This window comes from Euwallacea similis, chromosome 24, assembly GCF_039881205.1.
Source record: "Euwallacea similis isolate ESF13 chromosome 24, ESF131.1, whole genome shotgun sequence".
Lineage (NCBI taxonomy): Eukaryota > Metazoa > Arthropoda > Insecta > Coleoptera > Curculionidae > Euwallacea > Euwallacea similis.
In genome coordinates, this window is record NC_089632.1 from 420,866 (window position 1) to 441,996 (window position 21,131).

Here is a 21,131-nt window from a genome sequence, read left to right on the forward strand (position 1 = left end):
TTAATTGAGCTTAAGCTGAAATTGTGCCTATTATATCCCACCGCGTGCAGGAATATCAGTAAACAAATATGTTTACTGTATTTGCTTGTTAGTTTATTGCTTAAAATAAGTTGAAAAAAGGTTGTGCATATGTCTTCGGGAATAATAACAAAAATCTAGGCTATATGCTCAATTATTTTTTAAATAAATTTAGATTCTTTTTAAGTAATATTGTAATATTTTATTGTGCCAAACTATTCCCTGTGGATATTTGTTAACTTTTTTTATTTTGAATATATGATCTGACCTGTTATCTGATACCAAAGATATAGTTTAAGTTTCAATTATAGTTAGTTAATTTTAAGCAAATAAAATAGTAGGTATATATTTTTCAAATATAATCGTATTTAAGACAATGTTTTTTTAATTCCATTGTGAACAGCATTAAACCACTGATTTTATTATCTATCCAACTCGTTAAAAATCTCGGCATACTATGGAATGCAGATATTTTCCCTATATAAAAAAAGGACAGAAACCATGGTAAGAAATTTATAAAATATTAAATTTTATTAGTCATGTATTAAATTTTTTATATCATTCATCCAGTCTGATATTCAAAAACATAACGTATTTCTAATAAAATTGTATATGAAGTTGGAATAGCATATACAGGGTGTCCATTTAACAGCCTCTCGGACTACTATCATTTTATTTGTAATTTCATAAAAAATCAATTATGAGAATCTATATGAGGCTAATGAAGATAAATTTTAAAATTAGTGACAATTTACAGGGTCTTCCAAAAAAGCGAGGCGTCAAAAAGTGTCATTGTTTTAAATGGGACCACCTGCATTTTTTTCACGTTATAGAACCCTCTCTTGATCTTGTGTTAGGTCCTAGATTTTTTTTTACCTTGCGATACAATAACTCGAAACTATGACATTTTACAAGAAATTTTAGACATTTGCAGTGCCTTATAAAAAATTAATATCGCAATTAGCTTAAGTTAAATTTTGATAATTTTAGGATGGATTCTTACGTAAAATAACTTTAGCAGGCACGAATACTGATTTAGCCAAAAATACAGAGAGGGTGTTCACAATAACAACTTCAATTTTCTTGATTTTTTTTCCATAGTATAGTGGACATGACGTTGGGCGAAAGAAAATTCAATTTTCTTCATTTTGGTATAAAATAATGTCTATCTTACATGTCTATTGAATAATTAATTTTTTGTATAGGCAGTGAAAAGGATTTTCTATAAAGGGTGTTTCCTAAATACGGTCCGTAACTACAAAACACAATTTGTTATGGCATTTCAAGAAAAAAACTTCCTATAAACATGCAACGGGTAAATTTTAGATTCCGAGATATAGGGTGCTAAAAATTAAAAAAATATGTTTATTATTATTTGAAATAAATTTGAAACCATTAATGCTAGACTCTTAAAATTTTGGAGTTATTTTACATTGATAAAGAGTTGCATTTTTAGAATAAAGTAAATTTTTTTTATGCCGCCAGTGGCGTAGTTAGGCGTAAGTCATTTGATGCATCTAAGTCATTTCAGCGTAAATAAAATTATTCATTTTCGAATTTTCTTATATAATCTACAATTTTAATTCACAACTTGTAACTAGCAAAATGCCAAGAATCTTGATGCCGAGCAAGTAACTAAGACAACAAAAAATGCATACAATACTTATCTGTTATTTTTGTTGCAACTGAATTAAATAAAAAAGTTTTTCTCCTAAAAATAGGTAAGTATTGAATAAAAAAATCAAGAGCCCTTTTTTGTTGTAAAATGTTAAGAGAGTCCGAAAATACTAAAAATGTTAAGAAATCTATTGGCGTTTTTTTTTCTTTAAATCCTATAAAAAATTATGTCCTGAAGTTACAGGCCGTACTTCGGAAACACCCTGTGTATGAATACATAGCATCCCTGTCTTGTTTAAATTCATCAGTGGGATGTAAAAGACACCTCTATCAGTGCATGGGTTTACATTTATAACCTAGACTATAGATAATGATTTAAAACTGGTACTTGTGGGCTCAACAATTTATTTATCGGTTGTACGTTAAGTTCACGCCATGATTTTATTTGTCGAATTTGAAGAGACCGAGATTTAAATCTATATAGAGATATCTATATCTAAATTCACTTGAAATTTCTTTTCACCATTCTCATTTTAAGCATCATCCAGGTTCATTAGCTATCTGCACACAGGTCAGACGTGTGTGACTCCATATTTAGTGTTTACCTAGAAGTAAAATTCAAGCAACACTATGGGCCAGATTACAGACACCAACCCTATTTATGGGCCATTCTTTGGAATAATGGGTGCCTCTGCTGCCATCATATTTAGTTGTAAGTATTTTATTTTATCCAATTAGGTAGGGATGTCTTTGTCCAAGCTTGTTCGGAGCGTTGCAGAAAAAAATCCAATTGGTTAATTGAGTTAATTCAGACCTTACTTTAAAATTTATTAAATTTATTATTTCATACTATCAAAAATTTCATCAATACAGAAAACAAACATTTTTGTCATATGACCGAGTTTATCGTGATTAGACCACTTGACATGATTGCATGATGGCTTATATCGTTTTGCATACCAGCATTGATTTAGGAGTATATTGAATTAGGTATGGGAAATTAAATTAATTCGGAATGTATGACATTATTATCCTGTTCTGAGAAATTTCACACCTGCTGCTATAGCAAATTTTGTTACTAATTGTGCCCCTTTTCTGGTAGAATAGAAAGTTGGACATCTTAGGTAAAATCAGAAGGCCTCTAAATCATTATTTGCCTTTTGAAGAAAGGCATGACATAAAACTATGCAATTTTTTTATTCTGTACTATTTCTATTCTATCTATTCTATTCGAATTCGAATATTCCTTCAAAGAGGCGCAGTTTGCTTGGATATGAGCCTTTAATCTAAGTGATCATGCCAAATAAAGTGGAAAATTGATTATTCTACCGTTTATTTCTTTAACGATAACTTTCAAACTTAATAGTGAGTCTCGTTAAGCCACCAAAATTAATATATAATTTTTCGTAAAATTCTATTTGTCTCATTTCAGCATTAGGTGCGGCTTACGGCACCGCCAAATCTGGAACTGGAATCTCCGCCATGGCAGTCATGAGACCAGAACTGATCATGAGATGTATCATTCCGGTCGTAATGGCTGGTATTGTCGCTATCTATGGTTTGGTAATTGCTATATTGATAGTTGGAGATATTAAGTCTCCAGAAGATCAATACTCGCTCTACAAGTAAGTGGAGTCACGTTACATCTATTGTCAAGTGGAACTTGACTATGAGGTCACAGTCTATTATGTGCCCACTTAAAGCAATTCACTGCCTTCGAATGTTTTAGTTCATGAAAAAAAAAATTAATAAAGTGTATATTTTGCTGTTGAGTTGGACTAGTAATTCTAAAGTAATTACATCATGGTTTAAATTTGGTTCTGCTAAACTTGACCGTTATATACAGTATATCCCCGGATGGGGTTGCCAAGAGACGAAAATTTCGTATTTTTCATTTTACGAGAAAAAAAGTATTCTTCATGAAAGTCTTTACTTGTTCCAAAACGGTTGAATTAATCCTCACCGTGTCAATTTTTCTTTTCGTTAAAGAGAAATATCGAAAAGTAAGTCTATTTACTGGAAAATTTTTCTAAGGCCTAAAAATTAATTATCGTTTTCATAGCAACCGTAATCAAGACTTTTGCTTAGTTAGTTTTTATTACAATAATTCAACAAAAAAGAGGAAAATACAAATAAAATTTCACATACAAAAAGTATGGTTCGATTGTACCATGATAAAAAATGACATATCATATGTTCACTTTAGCCGAACATTGCCAATTACGAGCGATTCAGAAATAAAGATTGTGACGGGTCCCCGGTACTTTCCATGTCGAGATGAAACAGTACCATCAGTGAAAAACGTGGTTTCATCAAAGAATACAATATCTCGAAAAAAGTATTGGTTATCCATGATTTGAGTGCCCATCCACAAGCAGAAATTAAAATGTTTTGCTTGACTTTCTGGCTCTAAAGCTTGATTAAAATTCTATTTGAACAGATTAGCTTACGATTATTTCATGTTTTTTTTTGTATATGTGTTTTATTTATTCCTAATTGAAGCGATCTTCGCCACAAAGAAAATTTTGGATTATTTTGAACCTAATCAATTATAATAAGAGTTTCAGCGTCATCTTCCTCTCGAGCTATTTTAGTTTTTTTTACGTCTAATACGGGTCCAGTAGTTATGAATTTCTTGATCAATTTTTGAGCATCACATTTTGAATTGTCAATATACGGAAATTTTTTATTAAATTCCTATTTGTTCCCGACTTACTGAAAACTGTGATTTTGGAAAATCATAAATTATGAGTAAACTGTTGGTGTAAATTTTACGAAATTTTACAAAATTACGTATCTTTTTTCTAATCTTAAATCACCTTGCATTTCTTACCATTTTCATAATCTCTATGGAACTCACTTTATTTGGAACACCCCGTATATGAAACTCCTCATTCGGATTTCAAAAGTACATGCTTTAATGATGCTATATCTAACAATTTTCACGCGAATGAACAATTTCTGATTCATAAGAAAAACATATTACAAAGAACAGCGTTAAATTCAAACGAATATTATGAACTGGAAATTTTTAATTAACTTCTTTAAATTAATTCATTTTCACGCCAATGGAATACTTTTGTTGATATAGGCATTTGAATATCGGTAAATCAGGTTAAATCTTGCTACTTAAAGATTCTACGGTTCAGGTTAGTATGCCATTAATTATGGGACACCCGTATATTTGAAACCACAATGAAGAGCATCGTCGACAGAAATAATAATGTACAGGGCAACTTATTTAAAAAAAACAATAAGTTTTATTCATATCTCGAACAGCCAAACCATTTCCAAAAACCAGACAGGTATAAAAACTAAAATTTAGTAGTACTACTTATAAAAAATTTTACTTTTCACGAAACTCCTCTTGAATCTTAAATGATACATTTTCAAACAATTTTTTATAAGACTATCGATGGTAAATATTTTCTAAATATTTCGCTAAATTTTAAAAATCTTTACACAAGACATCACAATTTTTCTGAATAATACTGAATGTTATATTATTTCCAGTATGAACGAAAATAATCCCATCTATCGATTTTTAAACGAAACACTCTTTATTTTCAGTAACAGTTTTTTTATTTAATTACGAATTATTGTTTGGAGTGTGCTGCGTTTATTTTATAAAAGAGTTTCAAACTTTTGGTGTCAAAATGTATATAAATGCATTCGGTTCTAAAACTTAGTCAAGAAATACCCCTTTTTTGTACCACGGAATTCTCAAACGCCCTGTATAGAACAGGCGATTATGAAACTTAAAAAGAATACAAAATTAACAAAGATAGAAGAACTTAAATTTTTGAGTTATATGCTTACCATGAATATGTGATTTACACAGTAATAATTGTAAACGTTTAAGAAAATCTCGTACAGAATATGTCTTTTTCGGTAAGTTTCAGTATCTCATTCGGTTCCTACCATCGAACATCTAACTCACACGAAGTATGAATTTATATCATTACATTTTAGAAGCATGATTTTTTTAAATTTTCGGATGAATCGAAAAGTGTTATTAGTCTAACGAAATTAATTTAGCAACATTATGTAAGGAAGCCAATATAAGAAAATTAATATTTTTTGTTTGACTTTTTCAGAGGTTTCTTGCATTTAGGTGCCGGTTTAGCTGTAGGGTTTGCCGGATTAGCTGCCGGGTTGGCTATAGGTATAGTTGGAGATGCCGGAGTACGAGGTACTGCTCAACAACCAAGGCTTTTCGTCGGAATGATCTTGATTCTTATTTTTGCCGAAGTATTAGGGTTGTACGGATTAATTGTCGCCATTTTTCTTTATGCAAAAAATTAGTATGTTTTTATCTATAAACTATAACTTTCCAATAAAGTTCACTAAATCATAATCATCATAATTATTTATATACATGAAGTCCCAATCGGTAAGCTGAGTATGCATATTACTGAAGATCCAGAATTTGTTCATTTTCCTGTTACCTTACAATAGGTACTGATAAACTATACTTTTTACCAATTATACTTAAAAACCGCTATAGAGTTTAAAATGTAGGAATCCACATATATTTAATGCAAGAATATATGTAGATAAGTAGGTATAAGAAAGAACAGTTTTGTATTGTATAAAGTAAATATAGATTTTCAGAATATAAAAGAGTGCATTGTTTTTAGATAAAAAGTAAATATATAAAAAAGATCAATTATTATTGGTTTACTTATTAGAATATCTAACCAATTAAATAAAAACCCTTTACCATCCAATATTTCATCATAGAAACTTCATTTATCCACGACTCTTTGATTTTTTGGTCCAAAAAATATTGTGGACTATAAATCATAAACATTTTGGAACTTTGAATGACAAAGAATAGTGTAATGACTTTTTTATTCGAATTTGTTTCCTTTAATTTCTGATAGTGAAAATTGAAATGAAAATGTACATTTGAAATTAATACAACATAGAGTGTACCATTGAAAATTTTGCACCCGGCTTATTTTAAAAACCTAACGGCTCACCATTTGAAAAAGCAACACTTTTGAATGAATTCGACAAAACGTTTTTATTCATTTTATTTGAAAATTCTAAATACGGCACACAAATACATAATTTATATCACTCTGCTTTCCAAACTTTGCTTATTTTTTGTTGCTGCTCTTCCATCCATTCCTTTTTAGGTTTAGAACGTTTGAGTTGACCATCCCTGAAAAAATTTCATTCAGATCACATGAACATAACAATTTAAAATTTCTCATACCAAACTAAATCAACCAATCCACCTTGTTGAGCAATCAAATGCTTGACCCTATTGGCATACTCCACTGAATTCTCATTCTCTTTTTGTTTCACCGGTGGTAAATACCATACATCACAAACGATAGCCCAACTTGTCATCATCATGAACAAGTATTGCAACATTGAATATTTGCTGCTGTTCCAAAAAGCGTCTCCAAATCTGGGGTCATACTTTATGGCCACCGGGTATATGGGACATCCAACTTCAAAGCTACCCTTTTTGAACTGCATCACTGAAGTGTTGTTTATGCATGTGCCTTCGGGAAAGATCAACATTGGAGGATTTTTGGAGTTTGAAGTATGCTCCTTTAATCTTGAAGAGAATTCAATATGCAGGTAATATTTATTGCAGTCTATACTCTAAAATCAAGACATTTTACCTTTTTAACACGGAATTACGATCTCTGGTTTCAGACCTTTCAAACCAAATATGGGGAGAAGCTCTATGCAAGGCTGTTTGTATTATTCCCAATATCCCACCATGTCTTTGACCAATCTGCAGTAAAGTCATTTTTTATCTGTTTCGACACCGACTAAAATTGTATAACTCACCAAAGAGTAACAATTATCATTGGATAAAATAACACAATCAATGGGACTGGTATGGTTGGCCACGCAAATGGACCCCTTCTGGGGTCGCCACTGTTTATTATGGATGTTGATCACTGCTGACAATGATCTGGTTAAAATTCTGAAAGCTATAACGTAGCAGCGATGGTTCAACCACCTTTTGATGGATGATTCTGGCAGATGCCCTACTAGAGCTGTGGTTATACTAAGCCAAGTCAACTGTAATAACAAGTATTCAAAAGTAAGGCGTTAAAATAGTTCATAGCTGCAATGTGCTTACTCCGAAGGTGAAAATGTATACTCTCACTGGCAATAAAAGAAGGTATCTGGCTAAGAAACCGACAATCCATAAGAGGGTCAACTTTAAAGATATGAACTCGTAGGATCGGTTGGTTCTGGTGAGGAAGTTCCAGTTTTTTAATTCTTGGGCTTCGAAACGAGAGGTCACTTGATCTTCGATGATGGATTCGATACCGCTTTTGGTGTAGTCCAAGGAAAGTAGCCAGTGTTTCATATCAAAATGGATTTTCTCCTGTAAATTTACAAGATTTTCCAAAAAAGTAGTGTGAACCATAGATTTTCTTAGCACAATGAGCACAAAAATAGTACAGTTTTTAAAAAACTACTTTTCAATTTGGAAGCTCTCGTTTGATGTACAGGAATGAAAGTCGTAAGTTTGAAAATGTTTTAAGTATTTCTGAAATATTTCTCTTTCTATGGGTGCTGTAACGAAAATCGCAAACCCGCTATGGGACGTAGCAGTGGAGAAACACCAGTTGCAATGAATCCGGTAGGCCAGCTAGCGGCGTGAGCTTAATACGTATCATAAAAATCATTTACAACTAGGGGAACAAACTGCTCGATAAAATTATAATAGATATTAGTATTTCTATACAATTCTGGAGATTCGGGGAATCAAAAGCTTTTAAAAAGATACGCCGGGTATTTCTGAGAAAAAATTATTGCTTATAACTTTTTATGCGCTTGAAATTAAATGGTAGAGTTAGGTATAGATTCGACATATCGTTGGTTTTAAACAAAATGAATAACAGAATGGAAGAATGGAAAGTAAGAGAAGGATTATGACAATCTACGTAATCATTTCACCATACGTTTATAGATATCAGAATCGCTAAAGGTAAAGATGAGAGAGCAGACCAATAAAGGAAGAAAAATCACCCCCACCTGTTAAAATTTAGAAATAACTTTAGAGACATTTTAGAAGACGAGCCTGATATGATATGAAAAGTCCTAATAAAAAAATCACTGATGCTTGCGACAAACAATTTCTGGTTAGAAGCCTTGCAAACACAAGTTCATTCGTGGAACGATAAATGTAAGGCAAAATCTAAAAGAAGAATTTAAATTACAATTGAAAGCAACAATACATCAATTAAACAAACAAATCCACAAAAGAAAAAAAAAAAAAGTGCTGTGTCACGACATCGATGAAGATGTGTGGAGGAAGGCGGCATAAAAATTAAATTAAAAACAACTCTGAATAACACATAACAGGACACCGATAGAGGTAATTGATGATCGACTGATGAAACTATTCATCCAAAAATAACACATTAATTGGTCTCGTATTTGCATAAGGCAAAACCAGACTAACAATTACATCACAAAAGAGTTGAAAGTAACCATATATTTATTAAGAAACAAAAAGGCCCAGGGATAAACATCACACTTGCCTACAAGATAAGTACAAAAAACCCCAGGTACGCTCATCAGAGTTTTCAACAATTGCCTAGCTCTAGGTGCGTTTACATAAATTCGAATAGTTGGAAAATTGGCACTCCCTGAGAGCCCGATTAAAGAGGAGGACTTGAAGAAAAGACGTTAATCTACAGAGAAAGAATACGGAACAAAATTGAAATCAGAAACAGTACAATAGACAAATGCCCAGCAAGGTGAATTAACCCTAGAATACCGGAGTGTTGTCACCAAACGTGATTACCGGACTGTCGTAAATTTTACGATCTTAAACAAAAACTGTGATATGGCCTAAATCTTTATTCAAAAAAAATCTATAAAACTCAAAAAAACTCTCTTTATGTCATATAAACAAATTTAATGTTAATTTGCAGCACAATTTCTGCAAACATTCCCTCGGTGTTCACCACAAATTGGTTGACTACATGTATTGCAGTAAACGGTCGTCATACGTCGTCTTTTGCTTGAACAGTAAAAACACATTTTCCTTTTTTTTTGTTGAGGCTTACCCAGTTCAGGCTCCACAGAAATTGCAGGAATATTAAGAATGGCGCTAATATCTGCACGAATATCGCGACGCAAAGTTTTGGTACTAATTCTTTGTCTCATCCATGGTTCAGCAAGGCTGTAGCTCAAATCTATCATGAACTGGTAGCGTGAAACTGGTTTTTGGCCTTTCTTCAACATATTGGAACAATACAGAACATATGAGTTGATAGAGGCCATATTTAGCATCCCATAAAACACACATAAAGGCCATCTTTTGGTTTTTCTGTTACAATTGATGTTGGAACACATTTGGTCAAATGTATCTACTCCGGCTTTTGTCTCGTTGTAATTTTGTATAATTGCTGGTTTGTGTGTTCCTTCTATGATTTCTGCACCCTGATGCATAGTTGAAAGTAACAAAACTACTTTTTTTTTTTTTGGCATGTAAGACAGCAGAGTTTTTTGCTGATCAAAACAGAACATTGAAGTGTTTGTGTTACGATTCTCTAGATCCAACAATTCTGGAGGAATTTCTCTTTTGTTTTTACGTAGTGTTCCTATAATTGTTATTTTATACGGATCCTTCAACAATTGATCAGCTAAACTAACTGAAGTAAACCAGTTGTCCATGGTAACATTTCTATTGCTACCATGGACCGACTTTGTGAGCTTCTTTACGTAGTATTCAGCAAGCGGTAATCCATTAGTCGGTGTTTTTTTTCCCAAATAAGGACTTGCATCTATCATATATTTTGTTGATGAATCACACACCATCACAATTTTGATGCCATATTTGGCCGGCTTGTTGGGGATGTACATCTTGAATGGGCAACGTCCACGAAATCCTAAAAGCTGTTCGTCAATTGTTAAATAGGATGATGGCGCATATGAAGTTCTGCAAGTCTCCATAAACATATCCCATATTTCCCGAATATGCGCGAAAGGATCAAGAGTTTTCCTTTCTTGTCTTGTTTCCTTGGAATCGAATCTAAGACAATTCACTAGAAAGTTGAAGCGATCACAACTCATGCAGGCTCGATAAAATCTACCGGAAATATTGGAGTCAAACATATGTTTGGCAGACAAATGATTATCCTTCTTCGCAGCGGAAAGGATCAAAATTGAAAACAAGCCTTTTAGTTCTTCTTTTGTAATTTTAGATACATTAGAATGACATTTATAGTGTTTCGCCTGCCTAGAGATTTCTTTATTGGTGTGTTTAACAACAATGTCAATTATGTTTTCAGAAAAAAAATGTAAAAAACAGTCTTCTACATTATTAAACTGCCTTGCTTGGCCTTTAGGACCTGATAAAAAATGTATAATGTTTCTAGATGTTGTCCTTCGTCCTCTGACCGGCAATTTTGCAGACCACCTATGACCATTCTTTCCAAGCAACTTCATTTTCTTGGGTTTAATTATGTAGCTGTTTATTCCAGACTTTGTAGGTTGCGATTGATTTGAACTGGTCTCAACCATAACTTCTTCACCTTCTTTTTGACAGTTTTCTTGTAAAGTATTTGGTGACTTGGGTTGTAATGAAACAACTGCTACATCAAATTCATCATCTGACGCATCCGAGTTAGGTGCTTCCAGCTCTAAATTGTCTTCCTCCCAGTCACTTCCACTTTCCTCAAAAGGATTTGGATCACTGTCTTCTCCATTCATAATTCGCTTTATCTCCTCCGTCAATTGCACTTTAGTCAATGATTTTCGCGATGCCATTTTGCTAAAAAAATATTATAAAAAAACACAACCTAAGACAATATTTTACCTTACCACAAAATTCTAAATGTGTACAGCTGATTTGGAAATCGTCATACGTTAATACCGGACTATCGTCAAAACTACGATAATTCAGCAAAAAATCCGTCACTGCGTAAAACAAAGCGCATTCGCACACATCACTGTCTAGGTAAACACTAATTAAGAGGGTACTGAAAATATCGTTTTGCTGAATTGGCTGAAAATATCCAAACATCGTCGATTTGAAACGCGCGTCGTAAAATTAACGAGTGACCGGTAATCTAGGGTTTAATAAAATAGGTACACAAAGACGTTTATTAAACGTAAGTACGTGGCACAACAGAAGCTTCATTAAAATAAATTATTATTCGATGCAGTGTTATGGAACATTACATCATTGGAAATTATCTAAAAAGAAAAGAGAACTATTGATGAGTGTTGGTTTTGTGGAGAGCAAAATTTCCACAGCACCCAAACACTCAATATATCGATGCAATAATTTCCGAAAAATCCGAAATCAAATAAATGTCACAAAGAAAAACGAAGCAACGCTTCTTGCTGAGAGCAAGGAAAAGTAAAGGAAAATTATAATCAAAATTAAACTTATTATGATTAAGACGGAGAAAGAAGAGTGGAGACGACAGATGAAAGAAATAGAACTAAAATGAGTAGAATAACGTGTTCCGGCCTAAAGAAATGCCTCAAAGCGATTGCAGGCCAACCCTGGTTGCTACAGTAAATAAGTGTTGGCCATCACGACGCCAAATGAGGAAGAGTTTGTGGGGTTAATCCCTACACTACTCAGTCAGTGAATCCTACACAATTATATCCACAAGGTACAGAAACACCCGACTGACTCGGTAAATAGTGACCTTTGTTGACCACAGTCGGCAGTAGGCAACTGTTGGACAACTATTTAAAATTTTTACACAGCTATGTTTTAACTGTATTTGAAGATTAGTGAATCAATTAGCAAAAGATTTGTGCAGCAGAATGTTGACGCTGCCGAATAAGAACAATGATTACCAGGTCCTAACACGATCCCGACCTGATATTCTACAAATTTTCTCGTCCAAGTGAAATGGTATATAGTTGTTTCCATTAATTACCATTTCAATATTTATTAACATGTTGTCTATGTTATCGAAACTACTTATCTCTATCAAACTGAAAGTAACTACATAGATACTTACCTCATTTGAACCATTGTGATCACTACCTGCTTTACGGGCCAAATCGGGAATCAGTATTAGTTCTTTTTCTCGACTAGAATATAAAATTAAAATTAGATCTAAAATATTACCAACTAGGATAATCACTCGTGAGTAAATTTACTCATGAGTCCTAGTAAAAGTACCGACGATGGTCGCAAATTTGTGTCGCAAATATCAACAGCAAGAAGTAGCTACACATAGAGATTATTCTCTAAACTGACAATATCGTGACAAAACTGACCAATAGTAATTACAGTATTACCTGTCAGTTTCACAGAATGGCATCAAAGACTAAGTACCTACTCTCTGCTTTTAAACTTCACAATACTTAAGAACTTCACAATACTTAGGAATACTAGAATACTTAGACGTTCATTGTATAATATAATAATACGATTGAAAAGCATATTACCTTATTAGAGGAGGTTCTGTAGTAACTGCAGATCTCTCAATGATTGCTTCATCTTCATCCTTAGAAGGAAGGCCTTCTTCATAACCTTCATCATCCGAGTCATGAGCTATTATCCTTTTATATTTGGTAGCATCTTCTATGTTCCTCCTTCCATACTGAAGACGCGTGTGTGTAATATGTGTACCTATATAGGTTATCCCAGAAATAGGCTATAGGGTGTTTAACTAATTTCTTTTATTTGTAAATTTTCACGGGTTATTTAGATAATTGTTCAGAAAGGGTTTTTTGAATCTGAAAAATTCATTTCCTAATTCAGTCAAAGTTAACTGATTGATGATATCACATGGCATCCTTATAAGTTTGGAAATGTACAGAAACGTATTTACAAAGATCTCAGAATCTATGAGACATATTTTTTTATAGCATACAGTACAACATATAGTAATATACAGGATGTTTCAGAACTGCACGGCACTATTTGAGGTATGTATTCTCTAACAGAAAAGACAGAAAAAGTTTATACAGCATGTAGGCGATTTAGAGCGATAGCTGAGTTACAGGATATTAAAATTTAAGAAAAAAAATGGGTTTTTAATTTATTGTATTTCATCTACTGCAGATGCTTTCAAATTTCATATGCGTATTTGGTAAAAGATGCTGCTTAATATTTAATATAATAAATGTAGATTGCGTTCATTTTGTAATGTACCTATCTTATGAATTAGGATAAATTAACTGATATTCGAGCTTATTTGTATTTCTCATGAAGAATAGTATTTGTTCTGTACTAACTCGGCCTTTGGCCCAACCAATAATACTAACTTAACCTTGGCCCCACAGATAAAGTAATTAAGCCAAGGTCCGGAGTTTTTCCAATAGACATTACATAGTAATTAGTTTTGTAATCACCCCTCTATTTGATTAGATATATACATAAATACAGCTTGGAAAAAAAAAACACGACTCTTCCCAATAGACTCTCGACCAGAATAGTTGATTATAGTAGTGACTAGTAGAACCAACGCGTTTTTGTTGTCAAAACCTATCTCCCTGCATCGGGATACATAACAATTTACTATACAGACTAGAGTATTTTCTGAGGTCTTGGTCTATAAAATCCTTTAGAAAAATTTTCTCGTACGCCACTGGTGAATTTTAATATTTTTCTTGAGTTCTTCAATCTACTACCTAAGTTTCATCTCTTTCGATTTTTGGTAGAATTCTGTTCAATTTCCTCATAAATTAATTTATTTATAAATTCATTCAAATATGCGGACCCAGGGTTTTCGTATCTTTTTTCTGTTGGAGTCTTCAGAGAAGTGCTTCTGACACCAGGTATTCTTTTGTACGTGTGTACCACTACGACAAATCAGGACGATGGTCAAGAAAAACACTACCGTAACGTCAACAAGTCTATATTTAAAAATCTATGATAACTTTTACTGTATTAGGTGCGTTAGAATCTTAAGTATGAATTTGGAGAAAGGTCGGATTTTCGTTTATGCCTAGAGTTCCACTCTAAATCTGCGCAAAAAAAGGAAGCAGGGAAAATGAGCAGAATTCGGTTTCAGCCCATTTTGTTCTAGTTGACCAATCAGAACACAGATTTGGTAGGTTCCCACGAACTTAGGATTTTTAGATTGAATGAGAAAAAACAGACCTTAAAAGGTTTTTGCAATTAACGTCTTAACACATGTGACTCTGCGAAGGGCCAGATTACTGATAAGGACTGGTGAGTGGCGACAGAGTCACGGTGTGTTAAGAGTACTCGAGAATATTTTCACCTAATGGTTCTCACGGTCAAACCAGAACATCCCTCAAGTTGAGCGATTTATGTATATTGGTTATCGCTTCGTTTGGGATGAGGCATAGCAGATGATTTGGATGGGTATCCAACATTTCTGGAATTTCGAAATTCCATAATTCGTTGATGTTTTTACACCATATTTTAAAAACGAAACGAATTTCACAGCATTCGGTTACACGAATACGTAATTTCTCTAAATGCTGTATTTTTTAATAAATATCTTTATACCACAGTATCTCGATAATAAATTTACTTAAGACATACGCTTTTATGAATTTTGTTCTTTATTTTGTGTTAGAGAATACATACCTCAGAGTACTGTGCAAACTTGAAACACCCTGTATATACGCCTTGACGTAAAAAATCTAGAATATCAGAATTCAAAAAAAATACTCAAATCGCCACAAATAAAAAAAGTTAGATAAACGTTTTGTCCCCGAAGAAGGAGGTAGGACCAATTTCAAGCTTCTGAATCAAAAACTGAAAGATGTATTTCCAATTTAAAGTATAAAAAAAACTTAAACATTCTGTAAAATGAAAACAAGCAACCTTTTTGTAAGACATCTTTAGCTGAATCGTTCTTATCCCCTTTACTCATTTGTATCAATATTTCTGGGACAACCTGAGTAAAGATATTGCATGACTTACCTCAAATATTGTTATTAAAGTTTTAATAAACAATTTCCTAACCCCTAATGATTTTCCTATGGCGGCCAAGAACACTATACACAAAAGAATGACATTCCATGGAACGAAGAAAATGGAGAGGAGGCTGCTTATGGCTATAATTACCATTTTTACTCCCTATATGCACTGCAGTCACTTCTTATAGTATTATTAACCGGACCGCATTCGTAGTTTATAAGTTAGGCACCTATAATAAAGATCGTGGCTATTTTTAAAATGTTTATCGCAAACAGGTTTATGTAAAGATAAAAGGGGTCTAAGTCTCACAGCTTCAAACACTAAATTTTCAAGTCAACGATTGATTTATTTTCTTATCAAACGTAAAAAAAGTACTCATTATCTCTCTGATTTTTGACCTCCCATTCTCATAGTCATGATTTTTAATTTTCTATGGTAATCGTTGTAATTTGTACAATAGTTATTTCAACAAATCGTCCTCATCGGCATGAAACTAAATAAAAATCAGCACTTAACAAACTCAAACATGAATAGTCACTGCCAATAGACACCCTACTGAGTATTGAGTTATTACTAAAATTTAGGTGCACATCATTTCAAAGTGACACATTTTCTGGATACTTGAACCCAACGTATTCGTACCTACTAACGTTATTTAAAATAAACATACACATCGCACGACTTGTGGTTCCACACACACATTCACATACGACTGCTTATACACTAGAATGCTCTTATGCTGCAATTATAATACTAATTCAATCTGGGATTGGAATCGTGGTTCAAGGTTAATTTTATATTTTGAATCCATCTTTGTCCTTGCTTCTACAGCATAAATACATTCTACCATGCCACCACACCGGTAGGTACTAAACTCGTTATCTATTATTTTGATATAGATATGTTAAACTATTTCCTCAAATTATTTTGAGTTAATTATTTACAAATTTAGTTCGATTGTTTTTATTATTCGATATATTTAGTTAGTAGATAACGGTCTTTATTACATTGGAATAGTAAATGGGTCACCTACTTACTTGGAAGATAGCGACTAGTTCAGTTCAAACCACTAGTAGTTACTAGTAATATAGTAAGCCGCTCATCTATTGCTAAGTTAATATCGGCCAAATTCATAGGTTAAGCCTAATAAGGTTCCCCAAATAAATATTCTTTTCTAAGTAAGTGCTCTCTTAGTTCGACTTTCAAACTTGGTTCGCATGACGGTAACAGGGCTAAATGATTAATGACTTGGTGTTAATCTTGAGATCAAGCTAATTTCTAATGTTCCATTTCAACTTTCAGTTAAAGTTAACAGTACATTAATAATTTGTCCCTAAATAGGACGAACTATAGCTTTTCAGATTTTCTGCACATTTCGAGTTTGTTTCGAACTTTCCATTTCATTCCAATAAAAGCCATAATTGTGAGTAGGTAATCTAAAAACATAGAACGTTAAAAACAGTGGATGAGTCGCTTTAGACATAATTATTTTTGACACATTGTATACCAAAATAGAAGGTCTTTGAACGAAAATTGGTACAAAAACTTGACTCCTCATAATCTTCGAAAATAAAAAATTCGTAAAAAACATCAATATTTCTTGTGAGTGCCAAATTTGGTGAAGTACATCGCTTTTGTGTTCGTCACAGCACCCCTTTAAGAATCTTAAAATACGGATTTTACATGTTGTATTAAAATTAAACGTTTAAATTTTCATCTGTTAATTGTCAATTTTTTATTTTCCATTTCAATCCAATTTGAAATGGAAAATGGAAAAAAATATCTGTCAAATTTGCATTTCATTCGTTTCAATTCGGTCCAAGTCACTTGAAAAAGAGTATCGGATGGAAATTTTGAATCAGATCGAAATTTCGATTCTATGCCCGCATATCAATGTTTTTTTTTAATTAATCTTTATCTGATCATGGGATCGGATCGAAATTCCCGACATACGCGTACTCTGTGTTATCATCGAATCAGATACAAACAGGTACAAAAACTTTGGAATGACCGTTTTATCTTAAATGCACGGCAAATAAATATTTAAACTTTAAACATTTTATTCTCGATTAGAACTTGTAAGTGATAAATACCTATAATTTAATTAGTTGTAGCTGAATATTAGATGCAGAATAGGGATACGCCATGCAAAGAAACTACGCCCGCTAAAATGGCGTAATTAAAAAACATTGTAAAACTGAGCCATTTTAGAGGCCAGATTGAAAGATATTTTTATGGTGTTTTAGGTATATCTAATTTTGAGTTTTACTTTTTTTACTTTGAATAGCTTAGTAACTTTTTTGCCATGACTGGTCCACTTGACGCAAGATAAAAGTATTCAGGATTGAATTTAGGTATGTACATATAGAAGGTCGCTGATAAGTCTGAAAACGGTCGATTATTGCGGAAAATATGTAAGATATCGAAAAAAGTTTTATACAAAAGTTTTAGGATTCTTCAATATTTACTGGGCAATAATAATTTTAATTATACAGAGTTGGTCATAAGGGCATGGCACACCAAAATTGCATTTTTTTAAAATGGAGCACCTTGTACGTTATTCGATATTTCAATTATTCTCTCAATTTTAAGCAAAATTTGTAAGAAGCATAATGTACCTAAATTCAATCGTTTCCGGATTATCGAGTTTTGAAAATAAACGCTATTGTTTTAAAATCTATTGAAAGAAAAAGTTGGAAAAAATATTTGTTATGATTGTTTGGAATCCTATTTTATAAGATGTTTAAAGTGTTCAGCGTTGGTCTCCTGACAATAATGAATTCGCTGAACAAAATTTTGCACTGTATTTAGAAGAGCGTTTTGAGGAATATTATTAATTTCATGCACTATCCTTGCTTGCAACTCTTTGATATTTTGTGGTCTATTTTTGTAAATTAAATTTTATTTAAAAATTTTTAAAAATGTGTTTATTTTTTTTACAGAGTTTCGTTTATAGCATTTTATAAAATAGGATTCTAAACAATCATAACAAACACTTTTTCCAATTTTTTCATTCAATAGATTTTAAAACAATAGCGTTTATTTTCAAAATTCGATAATCCGGTAACGATTGAATTTAGGTACATTTTTTTTCATTTATTACAAATTTAGCTTAAAATTGAGAGAATAATTGAAATATCGAATAATATACAGGGTGTTCCATTTTAAAAAAATGCAATTTTGGTATGCCTCGCCTTTATAATCAACCCTGTATAATATAAGTTATTACTGCCCAGTAGATATTGAAGAATCCTAAAACTTTCGTATCAAACTTTTTTCGACATCTTATATATTTTCACCAATAATCGACCGTTTTTAGACTTATCAGCGACCTTCTATAAAATTAATGCATGTTATGCAATGGTCTCTACTAGATAATGATAATCTGTCATAAAAATATATTTTAATTTCAATTTGAAGCAAATTAGATATTTCTTTTTGTTCCTGAAGGTAATATTTGTTGCTAAATGTGACCATGTAAAACAGTCATTTCATAGCAGAACTTTTGATATGTATTTTACACTATTGCAACTCAGGTAATAACTAAAAATAAAATGAAATATTAATATTACATTAGTAATACTCCCAAAGTTAATCTAAAGTGAACTGTTAGTCAATTCACCAATGTGTCGTAAACTGTGGTGTTGCGCCGACTTAATTGTGGATAGCCACATAGTTCCTAGTAGTGATGCCTTAAAACTTCCTTTGAGGGTTGAAGTCACTTTAACGTATTGTGGTAATAATATCTTTGTATGTGCTGATCACCTTGTTATAAATAGCTAAGACATTGCAATTAAGGGAGGAAAGTGGCTAATTTTTCAACGCAAATCTCAGATTTTCAATGTTTTAAGGGTCTTTGTTGTTAAGCCCATTTGGCATCATAGCATCACTCCCACACCATTCAGGCAAAGCTAAAAGTTTAATATATTGACAAATAATTAATTATGGTCACACAAGCATGAGCGCCACACTCCTATGGATTCATATGGGCGCTACGCTCATTTGATTTTGAGAGTGAGCTTCCCTTAACATCTGGTAAGAAATGGGCCCTAAACGACCAAGGAAAACTAAAATGGGGGTGGGATGACATAGAAAGGTAGTAAGAAGTTAAAACTCTTGTTGAAATGTTGGAGAAACCTTCCTTTCCACATTTTAGATATTTATTAACTTAAAAGAAATAAATTGTTCTTAAACAGATTTCTGGAAGGAAATTCATTGGACAATCACGATATTCTCCATAACTTTCCAATTTTAATATAACAATTCTAGTTTAACTTCTTGTAGAGGGACACGTGTATTTTATACACTTATCAATTAGCATTCTTTAAGCTGTTTCTAATGATATAAGGTTTTACACATTTATCTTTTTTAGGCCTCTAAAAAAGTAATTCACAAGTGTTTTTAAACGTTCTTTAAACCTTAAAGCGCCATGTCGCTTTAATAAAAAAAAACATGGCGCTTCTAAGAACTTCACCTACTGACCTAGATTTCAGACATTCCATTGATAAGTGCTTTAGCGCCAGTTAAAGGGGATGTTGTGCTTAATAAACAAGTAGCCTAGAAGGAAAGCGGATTAGTCAGTCGCCACAAGTAAGACAGAGTAGGAAAACATCGAGACGAAAGCCAGATAAAGACGTCCATGTATGTAATACAAGATTGATCCTTAAAGACCAATCGATCTATCACAGATCTATCCTTGTCTCAAATTCTCAGGTCGTACAAGTCAGCGAGAGACAGATTTTTCTTTCGTTTGTTTTATTATAACCTCAAAAATATTTGTTTTGACTTTTGCAAGAAGATTGTTGTTATTACCTTATTTATAATGATGGAATGCAATTAAATAACTGGAAATTATGTTTCGAGATAATAACTATTAGTAGACGTGATACTCCTAAAATGGTTGAGACACTTTAGATTAAGCCCTCCCAGAACTATAATAGTGCACAATGTCAGATTCATGCGAGATTCCAATTTATATTTCTCCACATGGGGATCGATTGATCCACCCTCAAAGTTATTTTTAATGTGGCCTTCCTAGGGTATCCAAGATGGTACCTTTACTCCTTAGTGTAAGGCAGACTGACGTTCTGCATATAGAACCAATCAAGTTTAGGCATAAGGATGAAATAAAGACATTAGAGATAAGTTTATAGAATTAGAAACGTTTCTGATTGAAAAGAAAAAATGTGGTACTATTCTAGTTAATTGGAAGAATATCTATGGAAAAAAGAAACCCATTCCTACTCGAGTTCCCATAGAGTATAAAAATAAGTAGTAAGAAAATCGTCAGAAGGTCCATTGATAGACAGAATTATGTTTATATATTTATTGCAAATATTACAATAGTTGCTTAGATAAGTCAGAAATATGCTAATAGAATTACAAATTCTGGACAATTTGGTGAAGGAAAAGCCTTCCCTGCAGAATCACCACATGATACTTACGGCTATCGTTCATAAAGGAATTAAATTTACAAGTTCACGTATATTATTCAGTCCTCGAAGGTGTTCAGTTTTTAATAGACCAAAACAAAATGTTAAGTGAAAATGGCTTCATTTTTATTTATATATGTATATTAATTATGAACATGAGGTATTTAATACTGTTTAGAATTTTAAATTACTATTGTTCTCGA

General features: G+C 32.6%; 2 protein-coding genes across 4 annotated transcripts; one reads left to right on the forward strand and one right to left on the reverse strand.

The window, feature by feature from the left end:
* Positions 1 to 2,182: 2,182 nt before the first annotated feature.
* On the forward strand, positions 2,183 to 6,304 carry LOC136416656 (V-type proton ATPase 16 kDa proteolipid subunit c-like). Of its 2 annotated transcripts, none has more exons than XM_066401931.1 (3): positions 2,183 to 2,347; positions 3,068 to 3,260; positions 5,733 to 6,304. In XM_066401931.1, exons 1-3 carry the CDS (start codon positions 2,266 to 2,268, stop codon positions 5,938 to 5,940), a joined length of 483 nt encoding a protein of 160 aa, XP_066258028.1. In that variant the 5' UTR covers positions 2,183 to 2,265; the 3' UTR covers positions 5,941 to 6,304. The 2 variants fall into 2 exon arrangements, with proteins under 2 accessions (XP_066258028.1, XP_066258027.1); XM_066401930.1 differs by having other exon boundaries at positions 3,068 to 3,252; positions 5,725 to 6,304.
* A 347-nt stretch (positions 6,305 to 6,651) lies between these two features.
* On the reverse strand, positions 6,652 to 16,242 carry LOC136416612 (glycerol-3-phosphate acyltransferase 3-like). 2 transcript variants are annotated; one of them, XM_066401880.1, is made up of 9 exons: positions 16,139 to 16,242; positions 15,500 to 15,725; positions 13,045 to 13,199; positions 12,612 to 12,684; positions 7,748 to 7,999; positions 7,450 to 7,686; positions 7,278 to 7,393; positions 6,860 to 7,210; positions 6,652 to 6,805 (listed from the first exon to the last, which is right to left on the reverse strand). In XM_066401880.1, the coding sequence occupies exons 2-9, from the start codon at positions 15,644 to 15,646 to the stop codon at positions 6,718 to 6,720; spliced, it is 1,419 nt and encodes a 472-aa protein (XP_066257977.1). In that variant the 5' UTR covers positions 15,647 to 15,725; positions 16,139 to 16,242; the 3' UTR covers positions 6,652 to 6,717. The 2 variants fall into 2 exon arrangements, with proteins under 2 accessions (XP_066257977.1, XP_066257976.1); XM_066401879.1 differs by having other exon boundaries at positions 16,118 to 16,193.
* Positions 16,243 to 21,131: the final 4,889 nt, after the last annotated feature.